Raw genomic sequence first — 17146 nt, 5'->3', positions numbered from 1 at the left:
ACTCATTCATACTCATTCACCCATCCACCCACCCATCTACTCACTTACACTAAACCCACCATCCAGACCTCATCCACACACCCTATCACTCACACCATCCACTCAACTAGCCCCTCAACGATCCACCGACTCACCTGTCTATCCACCCATTCAGTTATCCATCCACACACCTACTAGTGCTGCTGCTACTACTACTACTACTACGACTACTACTACTACAACTACTACTACTACTACTAGTACTACTACTACTACTACTACTACTACTAATAATAATAATAATAATAATAATAATAATAATAATGGTAACCTGCTGCCCCTCCATCTCCCACCCCCAAACCGTTACTTGGTATATGATTGAAACTCGCGCCCATCGTACACACACACACACACACACACACAGCACTGGTGTAGTTCATGCAGTTCTCTTGACCAATACAGCTATTGCTTTAACACTTTCAATTTGATATGAAACAATTATCACCACCATATACAATGTATGAAATAGTTATAAGAATCTGCAAGAAAGTTATTGGCGAAAAGAATAGATTTTGGAATTCCTACCCAGTTTAAAGATTGGATATGGCTGTAGAACAAGTAATGATATCTCACAGTGATTGGTAATTAGGAAAAGGTGCACCAAACGGCAGTCATAGGGCTAAACACTAATTATACAGCTTTGTGACTCGTCTCTGCATTGTTATCATCACCACACCACACCACACCACGGTATCCTTGGCGGCCCGTCCTGCCCCGCCAAGCCCAGCCAAGGTCTAGCCCGGCCAGCCGGCCCGCCGCTGCTAAGGTAACAATTTCCCGTCTCCTCCCGTCAATATTTAGCGTAATTGCTAGAATTTTCCAAGTTTTTTCAGGTGTTTTCTACACCTGGGTATTGGAAGAGAAGGAGGTGGTGGTGAAGGGGAGAGGAGCAGTATGAGGGGAGGGAAGAAAAGAAGGTACGGAGGAGAGGAGAAAGAAAAAACGTTTCGGCGCCATATTATTTTTTTCTTTTTTATCAATCGAATTGCCATTCTTCTGACATTTAATTTATTATTAGAAAAATATAGCAAATTATAATCTATAATAAAATTTAGTTTAGCTGTGTTTCTGTTTCTCGAAAAAATTAAAATTTGTCATTTTGTTTATTTTCACTTTTCTTGATAGCGTCTATTATTGTTTTGGTATTTAATTTAACTTTAAAAAAAATATAAGAAACATATACCAAGTAACAATATCCAATAAAATCTAGTCCAGCAATTCGTATTTTCAAATTTAAAACATGTTAATTGTTGTATTTGAAAGATAATTTCCATTATTCGAAAAGGAATTTTTTTCTTTATTTATTTAGTAAAGTGAAAAATAAAAAAAAGTATTCAGAATATGTAATAAAATCTAATCTGGCCGTGTTTTCTTTCTCGATATTATATATATATATATATATATATATATATATATATATATATATATATATATATATATATATATATATATATATATATATATATATATATATATATATATATATATATATATTTTTTTTTTTTTTTTTTTTTTTTTTTTTTTTTTGCCGTTCGTAAAAGTTGCAGATTTTTTTTTTTTTTTTAGATTTTCTGTAGTATTACTCAGGCTGGAAATCTTTTGATATTCAGGGTGTCTTTAAAGTCTATGGTAAGTCAGAATATGTAGTGCATCCCGGTCTGGGCGTCTTCTTTCTTCCCATCATTTAAAAAATATAATTAGCTACGTATATATAAGGGCCGAGACCGACATTTTCCCTGCCTCCCTCCCTGCCTGTACATCAATATTTAGCTAAACTTCTGGGTGTTTCCAGACTCAGACGTGAAGAAAAGCCAGAATTAACCACGAAAATATATGAATGACCCCCAAAATGGTTCAAATAAGGCTTAAATAAAATGAAGGCTGCAGCCCCGTTCAGAGCGCCCACCATGAAAACATCACATCATTAGGACCCAGACCAAGACCTTCCCTCCCCATCTCTCTTCGTCAATATTTCCTTCAATTTCCTTTTTTTTTTTTTTCAGGACATTTCCTGGTATTTTCCAGACTGAAATGCGTAGATTGTAGTAGTAAAAAGAAGACAAGAAGAATGGAAGCGTGTGAGGGAGTGCATTAGTAGTAATAGTAGTAGTAGTAGTAGTTGTAGTAGTAGTAGTAGTGGTAGTAGTAGTAATTATCATTATTATCAAGAGTGTGAATGATATGTGTGTGTGTGTGTGTGTGTGTGTGTGTGTGTGTGTGTGTGTGTGTGTGTGTGTGTGTGCGTGCGTGTGGTGCCGTGTCTAAGCAGCCGGTGTATACTCGCGGCCAGGTGTAGAAATATGTAGATAGACTACAACTACTACTACTACTACTACTACTACTACTACTACTACTAATAATAATAATAATAATAATAATAATAATGCTACTACTACTACTACTAATACTACTAATACTAATACTAATACTAATGCCACTACTACTACTACTACTACTACTACTACTACTACTACTACTACTACTACTACTACTACTACTACTACTACAACAACTACTACTACTACTACTACTACTACTACTACTACTACTACTACTACTACTACTACTACTACTACTACTATTAATGTGTGTGTGTGTGTGTGTGTTACCTGGGCCGCCCTGGTATAGAGATAGACTACTACTACTACTACTACTACTACTACTGTGTGTACGAGATTGCCGGTCTGGTGTAGGGTTAGATAGACTACTTTTACTACTACTACTTATACTACTACTACTACTAATAATAATAATAATAATATTAATAATAATAATGTGTGTGCCGGACTGTCGGTCTGGTATAGACATAGATAGACTACTATTACTACTACTACTACTAATGATAATAATAATAATAATACTATTGTGTGTGTGTGTGTGTGTGTGTGTGTGTGTGTGTAATAATGATACTACTATTAATAATAATGATAATAATATTTAACGGTTTATTTGAGCCGAACAGCCTTTCTTGTGGCAAGTTACATTGAAAACAAGGAATTAAAAGAAAACATAGGAGCAGTTAAATAAAAACACTAGAAGTAAAATAAATCAAAATATACAAAAATAAAATAAAATAAAATAAAATAAAATAAAATAGGAGCACATCAAGTTGATACAGTGAAGGTAGCAAAATGACACTTTTGTATATATATGAAAATGCATCATAACAGGTGTTGAAGCTGGATTTATTTAATTTGTTTCTTTCACATTTGCATTACATGTTCATTTTATTGATCAGGTTGACAATGGCCGGGATGAGATTGTTCTTATGCCTGTCTATTCGGGAGCGGGTGGGAGTGAGGATTGTGGTAACAAGCAGCATGGCAGGGAGGGGCTTCGGAAGGGGGGAAGAGGTGGCGTTGGCGTTGGTTGTTTAGAACTCGTTTGCTAAATTGCAGAAGTGCTTGTTTGCAGATAGCTGCCAGGGGGCAGGGGGTGAGGTCTAGGTTGGTGAGGGCGTCCGCGTAGCCGGCGTATGAAAGGCCAAACGCGATCCTGGGCGCACGCCACTGCACTCTCTCCAGCCACTCCTTCTGCGCTGGGTTGAGGCTGAACGACCAAGATGGTGATGCGTGTGTGTGTTTGAATGACTGAGTAATCTATTGAGTGAACAAGTCAATGAAGAAACGAACGATGAGTGATCGAGGTGATAGATGTGGCGGTTGTCGTGGTTGTTCCTTCAGGTCAAGCGGTTCCTTCCGTCAGATTTCCGGCGTTAACCATGAAAAAAAAGATAAAATGAATTATATATATATATATATATATATATATATATATATATATATATATATATATATATATATATATATATATATATATATATATATATATATATATATATATATATATATATATATATATCACTTATATGATTGCCATAACTTGTTACGTATACGAGGCTTTTTTTTTATGTCCTTCCGTTTGTGTGTGTATCCTCGACTCCAATTATCCATCATCTCTTCATTTCTCTCTCTCTCTCTCTCTCTCTCTCTCTCTCTCTCTCTCTCTCTCTCTCTCTCTCTCTCTCTCTCTCTCAGTGGATAAGTGGATGAAGGACGAATGTGCGAATAGGTGCTTGTATGGAAAGGTGGATTGGGGATGGGTAGGTAGATGGATGAATTGATTGATTTGTGGATGGGTGAATTGTTGTGTAGGTGGATAAGTGGATGGGTGAGTGAATGGGTAGGTGGATGGTTGGATGAGTGAATGGGTGGTTGGATGAATTGGTGTGTGGATGGATGGCTAGGTGGATAGATGAGTGAGTAAATGGATGGGTAAGTCAAAATGGGTGTGTGTATGGAGGGATGTGTGGATGGGTAGAAGCCTTGATGTGTGGATAAATGGATAGATGGATGAACTGATGTGTGGATGGAAGGGTGAGTGAGTGGGTAATTGGATAGATGTATGGATGGATGAATTGGTTGTATGTAGGTTTGTGGGTACATGGGTGTATTGGTGGGTCAAGGCATGGTTAGGTGGATGAAAGGATGAATGGTTTTGTGGATAGGTGGGTGGATGGATGAGTGGGTGGGTTGGTGGTGGTAAGTTGGTGAGTGGATGGGTGGATGAATGGATGGATCAATGGGAGTTGGTGTTGGATGGATGGGTGGATAAGTGGATTGGTGTGTCGTTGAGTGTTCGAGTGGATGGGTGGATGTGGTTGAATAAGTAGATGGATAGTTTGCTGGGCATTATATATTAGTGTGCTGCCTTCACAAAGCCTGTAGTCCAGCAGATGTCTGAATCTAGAGACACTTTGGAGACCAAGTGGTTTGGGTATCAAGTATCTCGAGCACCAAACGTCCTGAGGCTTATTTGCACTCAGGCAGATCTGTCTTGAGGATCATCTGACCTGAGGCTCGTATAACCTGAGTACCATCAACCCCAATACCAAGTGATTAGTTTCATATTGCATAAATTCAGGTGCATGTGTGATGCACATTTATTCATGAAAACTTTATCGTAAGATTCAACAAGCGAGGCTGTAGAGTCTGAGGAGCAGGAGCAGATGGAGGAACCACGAGATCAGACGGCTACCGATGCTTCCACATCTTGTGATATTGATGACAGGGCAGTGGAGGCAAGTATGACAATTTCTAGGTAACATTTCATAAACTGACACAAGTGATGCAGCTGTGTTTACCATTGATGAACATACATGTACATTTTTCACCACGATCATGACACAAATCTTTGTTCAGGCTGGGGAGGGTATCGCTGACCTGGACGTGAGCGAGTGTCCTCGAGGTAGTGGAGATACCAGCAGCTGCAGGGCGTCAGGAGACGACCACAGCCGCTCTCTCAGTGCTCTGGAGGAAGAAGTTAAAGCTTTGAGAGAGGAAAACAACAGTCTGCAGCATGCCCTGGCCCTGGCCCAGCATGCAGCATCGACTCATCGCAACACACTGGTAGCTGTGACGCAAGAAAGGGATGCTCTCTGCAAAAAGGTAAACTGAATCATTATTTACTTTGTTCCTCCAAATAAAAAAAAATAAAAAAATCATTTAAAATTGCACACACCAATTTGAATTGATTGCTTGTATTTTGTGTAACTTTCATGTAGTAATTATAAAATAAAAATAAAATAATCAACCATCCGGCCTCAGACTTTTTTTTTTTTTTACTGAATATCAAGCCACAATGTAACTATTGTGACTTTGCAGTTACGTGAGTATCAAAGAATGCAACCGGCCTTGCCACCTCAAGCACTGCAAGTTGCTGATGCAGTTACCGTGCGAGGGTTGCGAGGTGCTCCCCTGCAAGCCTTCACCACTGTGTCAGGAGGGTCAGGCCTCAGTGGATCTGGGCCTGGAACAGTGTCTCCCTCCCCATCCCCACAGCCTCCAGAGAGCCACACACCTACCCAGGATGAGACACCCATCATCTGCAGGCTAGCGGAACGTGTCAGGTTAAAGAAAGTAAGTGAAAAATTCTATATAGCTTTGGTTAATACAGGACATATAAATCTCTCTCTCTCTCTCTCTCTCTCTCTCTCTCTCTCTCTCTCTCTCTCTCTCTCTCTCTCTCTCTCTCTCTCTCTCTCTCTCTCTCTCTCTCTCTCTCTCTCTCTCTCTCTCTCTCTCTCTCTCTCTCTCTCTCATAATACAGTTTATCTTTATAGCAGATTTTACTCTGATTACTTTGCTCTCTCCCTCAGGCAGAGAGTGGTGACCAGAGAATCACAGGTTCAGAGCTGAGTAGTGTAGGCGTGTGGACCACCGCTGTGGCAGAGCAGTTAGTGGCAGGTGTCCAAGAGGAAAGTGATGCCCAAGAACTATACCATGCTCTTGCTACTGCTGGAGGAGCACTGGCACCCCATGAGAGACTAAAAGAATTTGAAGTGGAAATAGAGAGACTCCATGCAAGAATAGATCATCTAAAAGCTCAGAATGATGTCTTAGCTGTAACTCTCAGTGAATCTAAATCACATTGTGATCACCTCAGCATTTTGATGGGTAAATATGAATCCAATTCAGTAGCCCTGCAGCTGGCAGTAACCAACTTAGACCAGACAATAGAGGCCTATGAGGTGTATGTAGCCCTTCTTGAGAGTGAAATTGGTTTGCTGCTGGCTAGCTGCAAAGCTGCAGGTGTTGGGGTGAAGGGTGCAGGCAGCAGCAGCGCAAGTAGTGGCTGGAGCATCAGTGAACAAGAAGACCTGGTGGCCCTAGTAAAAAGGGCCCAAGAACAGCGGAGATCAACAGAAAATGTTGCACGTCATCTGCTTTCCCGCCTAGAAAGGTATGGGGCGCAACCCTCAGACATAGAGAATTGGAGTGAGACAGGAACAAGCAATAACACAAGGTAAGACTGTCATATCAAAGACACTTCAGGTTACTGTGTAATATCTTTATCAATTTTGGTAAAGTGTGAGGACTAGAGCTCTTACATAAAGTACATGCCCTGGAAAACATTTTTTTTTTTAATGGATGTCACAGTGCATAATGTAGGTTAAATTGATTATCACCATCCATTTGATTGAGTGTTTTATGATAGCATACTATAGATTTACACTTATACTGTATCATGTAACACTGAAGCATGACCATAGATCTTATTTTCTTTGCTCAATTCCAAGCATGAATTTGCTGTTCTTTTAGTATGTTCCTTGAATGTTGTTTTGCTTAACACAACAGTGAAGGAAGAAATGTATGTGTATAGTAGTTTTCATCAATGTTTTATACATGAACTGATTTAAAGGATGGTGGAATATCTTAGACCAGTATTAATGATTATATTTCTCATTACATTTTCAGGATATATTAACAATCTGTTATATACATAGATAACATTTTCAAATTACCTAGAGTCTGTAATATTTTTTTGATGCAGCCCTTTTATTGATTCTTACACATCAACTTTCAACAGCACTACTTCCTCAACATCAAGTGGTGTTGATTCTGATTTGAGTCGAGGGGAGGAGCAGCGGCTGCGAGACACCATCAACAAACTGAAGGAAGAGCGAGGTCATGTGTCCGCCTCCCTCCTGCCTTTGGAATCTCTCCACCTTGATCCTCTTACCAAGCATTATCCACTCAGCCTTCAAGATGCTCACAAGTTGGACCTTGAGAATGCAGTGTTAATGCAAGAGCTTACTGCAATGCGGGAAGACCGTGCAGAGCTAAGAGCTCAGGTAGTGTAGTAAGATATCTATGTATATGAGGACTGGAATAAGGCTGTAGAAAGCAAGGAACTTGACATCTAGATTACAGTTCTGCATTATGTCATCTTATTAGGTGACAGAAGAGTGATCCATATAAATGTGAAATATTCTTCAAAATAATGTTGTTATGATGATAATAATATTTGGGCTATTGAACCTTATCATATCAGATATATGCAGGTAATTTTTACAAGTGGTATCATCAGTATGAGATTTGCCCATTTATAATGATCCAGTAATTGAGCTGTACTACATTAGTGGCAGAGGAACCTATTTCATATGTTTATTGTTTACTGATTGACATCCTGTGTTGTCTTAAGTTTGCACTCCTGCTCAGTACAGAAAATGGATTCACGAAGTTATACTGATAATTATCACTATGATGACAACTATGAAGATAGGAATTAGTCATCATTATCAGACTGATGTATAAGCTAAGACCACTCTAATTTTTAACAAGTCTGTTCTTTATTTATTTATTTATTTATTTATTTATTTATTATTTATTTATTTTGTTTAATATTTTCTTACACAATCAGTACACAGCATATTTTCTTGATAATTGTTGTAAAATATTTACACCATTGAAATACAGTGGGCCTGACATTTATGCTGTTAATAGAGGTCACATATAAGTAGAAATTCATTACTATCAGAAACTTTCTCCAGCATGAGTTCCTTACTTTCCACTGCAATGATGGAGAATCCATTACCTTAAATTTAGTTTCATCACTACAGTTGACAAGATTCAACAAAGACTTTTGCTGCAACCATATTCCATGGGAGGGTTCTTAGTAACAGGCATCCAATGTAAACAGATGTGTGGTTGAATACAATTTTTTTATGTTGATGGTACCATATACATGTACTCATTGGTGTGTCATGTGACACAAGGCAGGAATCATTATTTTGTCTTAGCCATTTTTTTAATCTAAATAATATACATAGTTGATTCATGAATGATCCATGCTAAGCATGCTAGAGTTGTTTTTTTGCATGGCTTATGATCAGCTTATGGCTCATGAGTCAAAAATGGGAGTGGCAGTGGTTACTAATCATTGATTACATGAGATTCCAGTGATGTCATAGGTCTGCCAAAGTGTAGTAAAGAAGGGTGCCATGAATACTATGTCATTGTGTTTATATTCTGAATTTTGAGAACAGCTTATGTATGAAATGTATTCATCATGTATACATTCAAGTATGTTAGCCAGAGATGATTTTTTTATAAAGGATAGAGGAAAACATTACTAGAGACTACAAATTCCATATGATGTACTCAAATTAGTTTTTTTTTCAGGTGTATCTTATGGAAAGGGAGAAGGCTGGGCTGGAGTTGCGTGTGGGCACCTATGAAGCTCAGGCAGCAGCTTATTGTGCTACCATAGACCACCTTAAGTCAGAGTTGGCACAGCACAGACCGAGTGGTAATCAGGTAATATGGATGCACTGCATGTATGTTGACCATGACAATATTTCAGAATAAATGAGAATTATTCTGAGAGCACATAGCATCTTATACAAAACTATTTAAGAAATTCCATCCATGAGGCTGATGTGATATGGCATATTATTGCATTATGTAGTACTCACTTTAGTCAATATTGTCCTATTTTAAATAGTAGGCAGTTCTCTTAAGGATGTAACCATGATTAGGTACAGTTGTCTGAAGTAGCAGTGATGTCATATTGTACATACAAAATGTTCCAGACAAAAGTCATCATCTAAAAGTATCTCCACCTATCCAATTTTCAGATCTTGATCTTTCTGGAGCTCTTGATATAAAAGCAGTTAAGTTTCACTTAATTAAAGACAAAATTTACTGGACTTTGTGACACCACAGTATGAAACAACTGTACATAGTAGAAATTCATTATTATCAGAAACTTTGTCCAGCATGGGCTCCTTACTTTCCACTGCAATGGTGGCAAATCCGTTGCCTTAAATTTATATTAAAATTACCTAAAATGAAATAAAAATAAAAATTATATTCATGCTCAAATATTCTTCACAGTTATTTTGTGAATAGGGTAGTGATTCTGGCTTATACTTAATGAGAAATCTGTGTCCATTACATGCAAATGCTACATTACTCTTAAAATCCTAGGAGAAGGAAGATGGTGACAGTGGTGTTGACTCTTCCTCTCCTGAAATAATGGAAGCCTTGCGCCGTGAACGACAGCTCAAGAGTCGTGTGCAGGACCTGGTCACCACACTAGAGAAGGTCACCAAAAATTCAGAGGCTAGACATATGCAGTCACAGGAGTTTATTAATGATCTGAAGAAAGCAAACGGGTAAGACACTTTTTATGAAATTTACTATCATTAATGATAATTTTTCCATTCTAATGAGAAAGAGGTCAATTTTTGAAACTCCCTTTAGCCTTTCATCAAATTAAGGGTGCATTTTATTGTGAGGGCACATTTATTACAGCAGCTGATGACATGTGAGTAGTTTGGCCAATCAAATAGAAGCATTTTGAAAAATGCCTCATAAAATCTTCATGCAATTAACACTCATGTTGCAATTGGAAGAGCATGGGACCTGTGAGTTGGTTGAGCAAGATGTGAGTCTAGTTCTTGACACAGCTGCACAATATCTTGATGTGAGTCTATAATAACAAAGCAAATGTTCATTACTTGCGTGCAGAATGTCCAATGGTTCTGTATACCTTCTCTCCCTTGCTTTAAAACACAGTTAAGCTCATTCATTACAAATAATTCCATCCTGCCAGACCAACAATATGGCCCACTTATTATGCACTTATTATGGAGATTCTGACATATTTTATGTAGAGTTTCATGTCTGAAGACACACCTGCCACCTTAAAATTAGTTTTAGGATTGAATACCAGAAGAAAATGCAATTAATTCAGACACAAATTAAATACAGTTCATGAAGGGGAGCTTAAAGGTGGTACCAAAGCAATCTTTATTAAAGAGACCTTTGTTGCTGACTGTAACGAACCTTTATGCTTAGATCTTAAGCTATCTAAGGGAACTTTAGCACTTAAAGGGGTCTTTAGACTTTTGAGCATCTGCCTCAAGGTCTCTGATCAACATATTAGTGTAGAGTGGGCAACTTCACATTTTTTTATACATTTGCAGATGTAACTAAGGAGAAATCTGCATCAGTTTTAGTACATTTGTTGAAATGATAGTCTCAACTATGTCAATATACATGTAGAAATCAAAAGGTTCATCCAAACCAATGAATATAATGTTCCATCCATACTACAGAGCACTTCTCACTGCTGTGGATCGCTTGAAGAAGAAGTATGCTCTGAAGGTGAAGAGGATGGAGCAGCAGATGATGGGCATGGTGGACAGACATGCTCACCAGGTAAATACCAGTCTAGTTAATTAAGTAATGAATGAGGGACTTAGGTTCTCTGAATATGAAATATTGCTTGTGGTTATCACACTCATTTGTGTAAATATCAGTCTTTCCTTCAGTGAACACCACTAAATTTTGTTGAAAGAAAGTACTGTACTGTTCAGTAAATATGTATGCAGAAGTAACATGAATTGTGATTTATGGCATAATACTGTATGAGCACTCCATTATTCCTGAAAGAATTCTTGAGTATGTTGCTACAAATCAGTATCTTAGGTTGATAGGATTCACTTTGTTTTCTGACAGCCAGTGTAACAATTTGTATGCATCTTCTTTTATGTATGGAGATGAATATTCCTCTTATGGCACTATTGAGCAACTTTTTTTTATCTTTCATTCCTCATCCATAATTTTAGTTGGGCAATGTTATGCACAACACTGCAAGTGTCTTTGTTTTTCAGGTTCGTGTCTTGAAGCAGAAGATATCTGTATATGAAGGAGAAACATGCTCGAGGCAAACACAGATGATCTCTACTGCTAGTGAGACATCCCTTTAATGATATTAAAGTGATAATTGTACATTTATTTAATGGCTAAATTTTTAATTCTGTATTTTCTTATATTAGAGAACATCCATCCAATATGTCTTCATGCAGCTTTAACTCATAGGACTTTAGTATGTATTTCATTTCATGACTGAACAGATTTATATTTTTTTTGCAGATTGAAATATTAAACAGTGAATAAAACTAAAAGATGTAAGATGAGATATTGATACAAATATTGTTTAATGACATGCATTTGAACACATTGGGTTAGAAACACAATTTTTTAGTATTTGTAGGTCTTATTTATAAATACTTTTAGCGAAGATAATATATATTACCATTTGGAATACACACATAAAGCATACTGTTACAGTACTTGTAACCTGTTAAGAAAGATGAAGGATAAGAAAGCAGGCAAAAATTATTCTTTTTAATTATATAAGTAATTAGTACTGGAAAATATGGATATAAAGTGTTAAGATGATGCAGCATGTTCCTCAGGAAAATCACTTCAGGGAAAACTAAGGAAGAAGCTAATAAAATACAGAAATGGTGGATTATGTACCTGCAGAACAGATGCAGCACACATAAGTATTTATGCACAAATATGAAATAATTTGCACTGAATTCCAGAAGATGTTTTTTTAGATTAAAACTAAAATTACCTGTTACATGCAGACAGAATCTGAAGTTATATTAGGAAGAGTTACATTGCATGAAATGCAATATTACTGTTATGCATTACTGTACATATGGTTGAGATGCTAAAAGGTTTGGTAAATGGATGTGCTGGTGATGGTGCCTGATGAGCAGACAATATTGTGTTTGTACTGTATAGAATTTCATGACATGATTCTGAAAATTACTGAATTGTAAAGAAAGTTTCAATGTAAGGTTGTATGTAATGACACAAGGATTTATTTTATGAAATAATGCTAATGCTTCAAAAGTGAGAATCATATAAAATTGGTAATTTTTTTATAAAGTGTACATGAGTGCCAAACTAGTCCAAAAGCATTTAAGTATATATATATATATATATATATATATATATATATATATATATATATATATATATATATATATATATATATATATATATATATATATATATATATATATATATATATATATATATATATATATATATATATATATATATATATATATATATATATATATATATATATATATATATATATATATATATATATATATATATATATATATATATATATATATGTATAAAGTACAAAGGTTTTGCTAGCCACAGTAGCTACCAGATCTGATTTTATACCCATAGTTGCATAGCTTGACGATCATAGTCCTGTGTGTGGTTAATACTTAAGGTCTCATGCATTTTATTTTTAGTCCTGAACATGCATGGTGACATTTTTTTTATCTAAGGTATTCATATATATATATATATATATATATATATATATATATATATATATATATATATATATATATATATATATATATATATATATATATATATATATACTTGTATGAATATTTTTTCCATCAGTCTTAAAGTGATTGGGTTTTGGTATAAAACAGCTGAAATGCTGAAACATTCAGTGTATGGAAAGAAGATCTCCATTCTGCTTATTTCTTACACATAGCAATGTGAATGGCTGTATCTATCTTAGCTGTAAACATAAAGAAATTAATACAGGCTTATTTGGTTACTTTTTTTTTTTTTTTTTTTTTTTTTTTGTATTCATCATTACATACTATTGAATTTTAATGTTAGTCATTATGATTCAAATGGGATCTTTCAAGTTAGCCAGGTCTCTTGCATAAACTATGTTAATGATTTATGAGGGACTATTCAGGTTATATTACATATACATTACATTGTAATATTGATAATTTTTTGCTAATCAAAATACCTTCATTGTAATTATTTGAAATAGTAATAAGACAGATAAGGTCAAAGTGTATAATTGAACAAAATCATTAAAGGCAAACTAAATATGTATGTGTTGAATAACATTCTAAATTTGTTTCAATTGTAAAAAAATTCATGTAGATTTTTGACTTCTCATTGAGGTCCAGCATGTCGTAAACACTTGTGATTTAAAATATTCAGCTTTATAAAACTGTATAGGAAATGCTTAATCATCTACAGTAATTTGATGAGTACACTTTACCTGCAAAAAACCCTATGCTGAGATTTATAGCAATATATTTTCAACTGTGGTACAATGAATATGTCTGTACATATATGTATATGTACCTATGATTTATTGACAATATTCTGCAAGCAGTATGTGGTGAATGTTTGAGTCACATCTTTCCTGAATTTCCTAACATAACAGTGTGCCTGTGGTACTTAACCAAAGGTGAAAGTTAGGTTTCAGAATTGCTTTGGCAATACAGCATTTTAATGTTATGTTGATGTTAGAGTTTCTATTTTGAATATTATTTTCATACTTCATTAATGAGGATTTGCTATGCATGGGTGTTGAAACTAAGGATCATATTATTTCAAATCAGAAATGTAATAATGAAGTATTGTTATTTTACTTTTTAATATTGTTATGAAATTTTATATACTATATTGTATATAATTACAGTATATTCAAAAGTTTACATAATGAGCTGTCTGCTTTATAGATATGCACATGCTATGCTGTGAGATGGACTGCCTCAACAAAAGGAAAGGAAGGCCACTGCATGTTTGGTAATGTTAGGGTTAATATGCCATTGGACATCCTCACCACTTGGGTAGCATTTGTGACTGTTGCTGCAGCCAAAGAGCAAGAAAAATTACTGGTTAGTTTATATAACAGCATTCTTCCATTCAAGATTATGAAGTTTATGACTTTATTTTCTTTGTGACAAACTATAATTGCTGCTTTTACTATCATTACAAGTAACAAGTATCACAACAACAAGTGGGAGTGCCAAGAAGCCGATGGCAGCTCAGATGACTTAAGCACAACCATAGATTCTCTCCTGCATTAGCCACCCACTTCATACATTATGTTTGTTGCCATGTGCCTGCAGAGGGCCCCTTTTAAGGCCCCAACCCTATTAAAAAAAAATTAATTAATCAACAAAATATTAAATACTGGAGCTGCCACAGATAGCAGACATAATTATATGGTAACTGTTGTCTCTACTACAGCACTACTATTAATGTAACTACTACTACAACTACTTCATAGCTGCAGGCCTGAGTATAGTAGTAATAGTTGAGACCTTCAGTGAGGAGTAATGTTACAATGGTGGTAAGCCTCACTAAATCTGTGATATCACCTGTGGAAAACTTTGAACACTTGACACCCAAATTCTATGACCAGCTAAACAGTAGCCTTTGTATTGTAATATACAAAACTGAATGTTGTCAAGAAGTGATACAGTATATTTAGAAATACATGTATATGTTACTATATACTATGCATATATACAGAATTTTTCTGTTGAGAAATATAATGTTCAAGTATGCATGTCAAACTTGTATGCTGCCTTGCTTTAACCTTGTGTTTGCAACCAAGAACTCCTCACCATAGCATAAGAAGCCAGTGTGAAACCTATATAGTGGCATTAAATACAGATTTTGATTTCTGAATTATTTGGTTTCCAGAAGTCACATAAGAGAACTGTAGGTGAAGTGTACAAAAAAATGTCTGTCAACTGTTGTTTTATTTTATAAGACTAGTTGCATGAAATATGAGTTGGTGTTGCATCTCTATAGTTTTTTGAGTTTTGTCCTTGCATTCCTCTTTAAGAGTGACAAGAAATCTTTGTAGTGGCTCAGTCTAGGATGGAAGGTCTTGGGTGTGTAGCTGATTTGCCTTTTTGTAACTGCTTCAGACTTGGTTAGATGAGTGATGAATGGTATTAAGCATGGGTCCTAAAGTCATCAGGATGTCATAACTATCATGGATTTGCAGAGATGCTGAGTTGTGATAGTTGTTATTCTAGACTTTCAATACTGGATAATCATCCTTTTAATTACACATTGAGCAGCAGCAGTGCATCAGTGTCTCAGCATGAGTCCTTGTTAGTATTGTTTGTTTATGATGAGGCAATGATTATATCTTGTCTTCTCAAGACTGCCCTAGAACCTTTTAGCCAATATCCATGGTTTCCTGTCACTTGCTAACCCTGCCTGACACATCAAACAGATCTTGAATGATAATAGGGATCATAAGGACAATAGTTACAGACATTACTCTCATGTGCACCTAATTTTGTATGTTTGTGTATGCTCTACAGATTTACTTACTGTGAGGGGTAGCAGTGTTCACTCCACATCCTGGATAACTAAAGGTGAAGTTGAATGAAGGAAAAGAACTGTATATCAAATAATTATGCCTTGAAACAATCTTGATAAAACTTTTGGCTGCATCAAGTACTTCAGGTAAGGTCAGACCTCATCTTGACCCATGACAGTATTAATTGGGGTCAGTGCTGCTTTGTGGTGTTGAGGAAAATTGATTACTACATACTGTATACATATTTGGCTTCAGGAGCATTCAGGTGATACAGAAGGCATCTTTCTGTATGCAATTTGAGTTTAGTGTGTGTATATGTGAATACATCATATGGAATTACTGTGTATGGGAAAATAGACTAAATTTGTATCAAATACTGTATAAAAATAGGGAAAAAATAAAAGGGTATTGTGGCAAAAGGCATTTATGATTCATACAAGTGGCATACACTGCTAAATGTTATATCCTTGTGGCATTCTGGTTGCATGTTCCGTAATTACATAGAGTAATATATACTGTCGCTGTACACACACAAACACACACACACACACACACATATATATATATATATATATATATATATATATATATATATATATATATATATATATATATATATATATATATATATATATATATATATATATATATATATATATATATATATATATATATATATATATATATATATATATATATATATATATATATATATATATATATATATATATATATATATATATATATATATATATATATATATATATATATATATATATATAATCGTATGGGAAAGACATATACTGTCCCAGTACGTATTACACACACACACACACACACACACACACATATATATATATATATATATATATATATATATATATATATATATATATATATATATATATATATATATATATATATATATATATATATATATATATATATATATATATATATATATATATATATATATATATAATCGTATGAGATAAGAAAGAGTATTAAGGAATTTGACCAGCTATATTGCAGTATTTTGTCCATAAATTTATTCACAAAGTAAGTGAATAATACCAATTCCTTGTTTATTAATCTTAACTTTAAATATAAAAAGTAATACAATAGAAATGCAGAAAAGAAGAAAAAGACTAATGTTCGCATATATATATATATATATATATATATATATATATATATATATATATATATATATATATATATATATATATATATATATATATATATATATATATATATATATATATATATATATATAAGTGTAAGTTGAATAAATTTGAAAAAGAAAAAAGAATACAATCGGGTGGTT

The 17146-nt window shown here is 34.7% G+C and overlaps 1 protein-coding gene across 4 annotated transcripts in view; it reads left to right on the top strand.

Moving 5' to 3' along the window:
• The window catches only part of LOC135103643 (colorectal mutant cancer protein-like), a 68507-nt gene extending 56573 nt beyond the window's left edge, over nucleotides 1-11934 (top strand). For all 4 annotated transcript variants that reach the window (XM_064010191.1, XM_064010190.1, XM_064010194.1 and 1 more), the window contains 9 exons: nucleotides 5007-5119; nucleotides 5241-5486; nucleotides 5703-5957; nucleotides 6197-6843; nucleotides 7408-7672; nucleotides 9003-9137; nucleotides 9810-9997; nucleotides 10943-11045; nucleotides 11501-11934. In XM_064010191.1, the coding sequence (XP_063866261.1) occupies nucleotides 5007-5119; nucleotides 5241-5486; nucleotides 5703-5957; nucleotides 6197-6843; nucleotides 7408-7672; nucleotides 9003-9137; nucleotides 9810-9997; nucleotides 10943-11045; nucleotides 11501-11596 (2048 nt within the window). In that variant the 3' untranslated portion in view covers nucleotides 11597-11934. The remainder of the gene's footprint in view (nucleotides 1-5006; nucleotides 5120-5240; nucleotides 5487-5702; nucleotides 5958-6196; nucleotides 6844-7407; nucleotides 7673-9002; nucleotides 9138-9809; nucleotides 9998-10942; nucleotides 11046-11500) is intronic.
• Nucleotides 11935-17146: the final 5212 nt, after the last annotated feature.

Source organism: Scylla paramamosain, chromosome 9, assembly GCF_035594125.1.
Source record: "Scylla paramamosain isolate STU-SP2022 chromosome 9, ASM3559412v1, whole genome shotgun sequence".
NCBI classification, from domain to species: Eukaryota; Metazoa; Arthropoda; class Malacostraca; order Decapoda; family Portunidae; genus Scylla; species Scylla paramamosain.
Note: the sequence above shows the minus strand (reverse complement) of the source record. Positions and strands in the feature narration are given on the sequence as shown.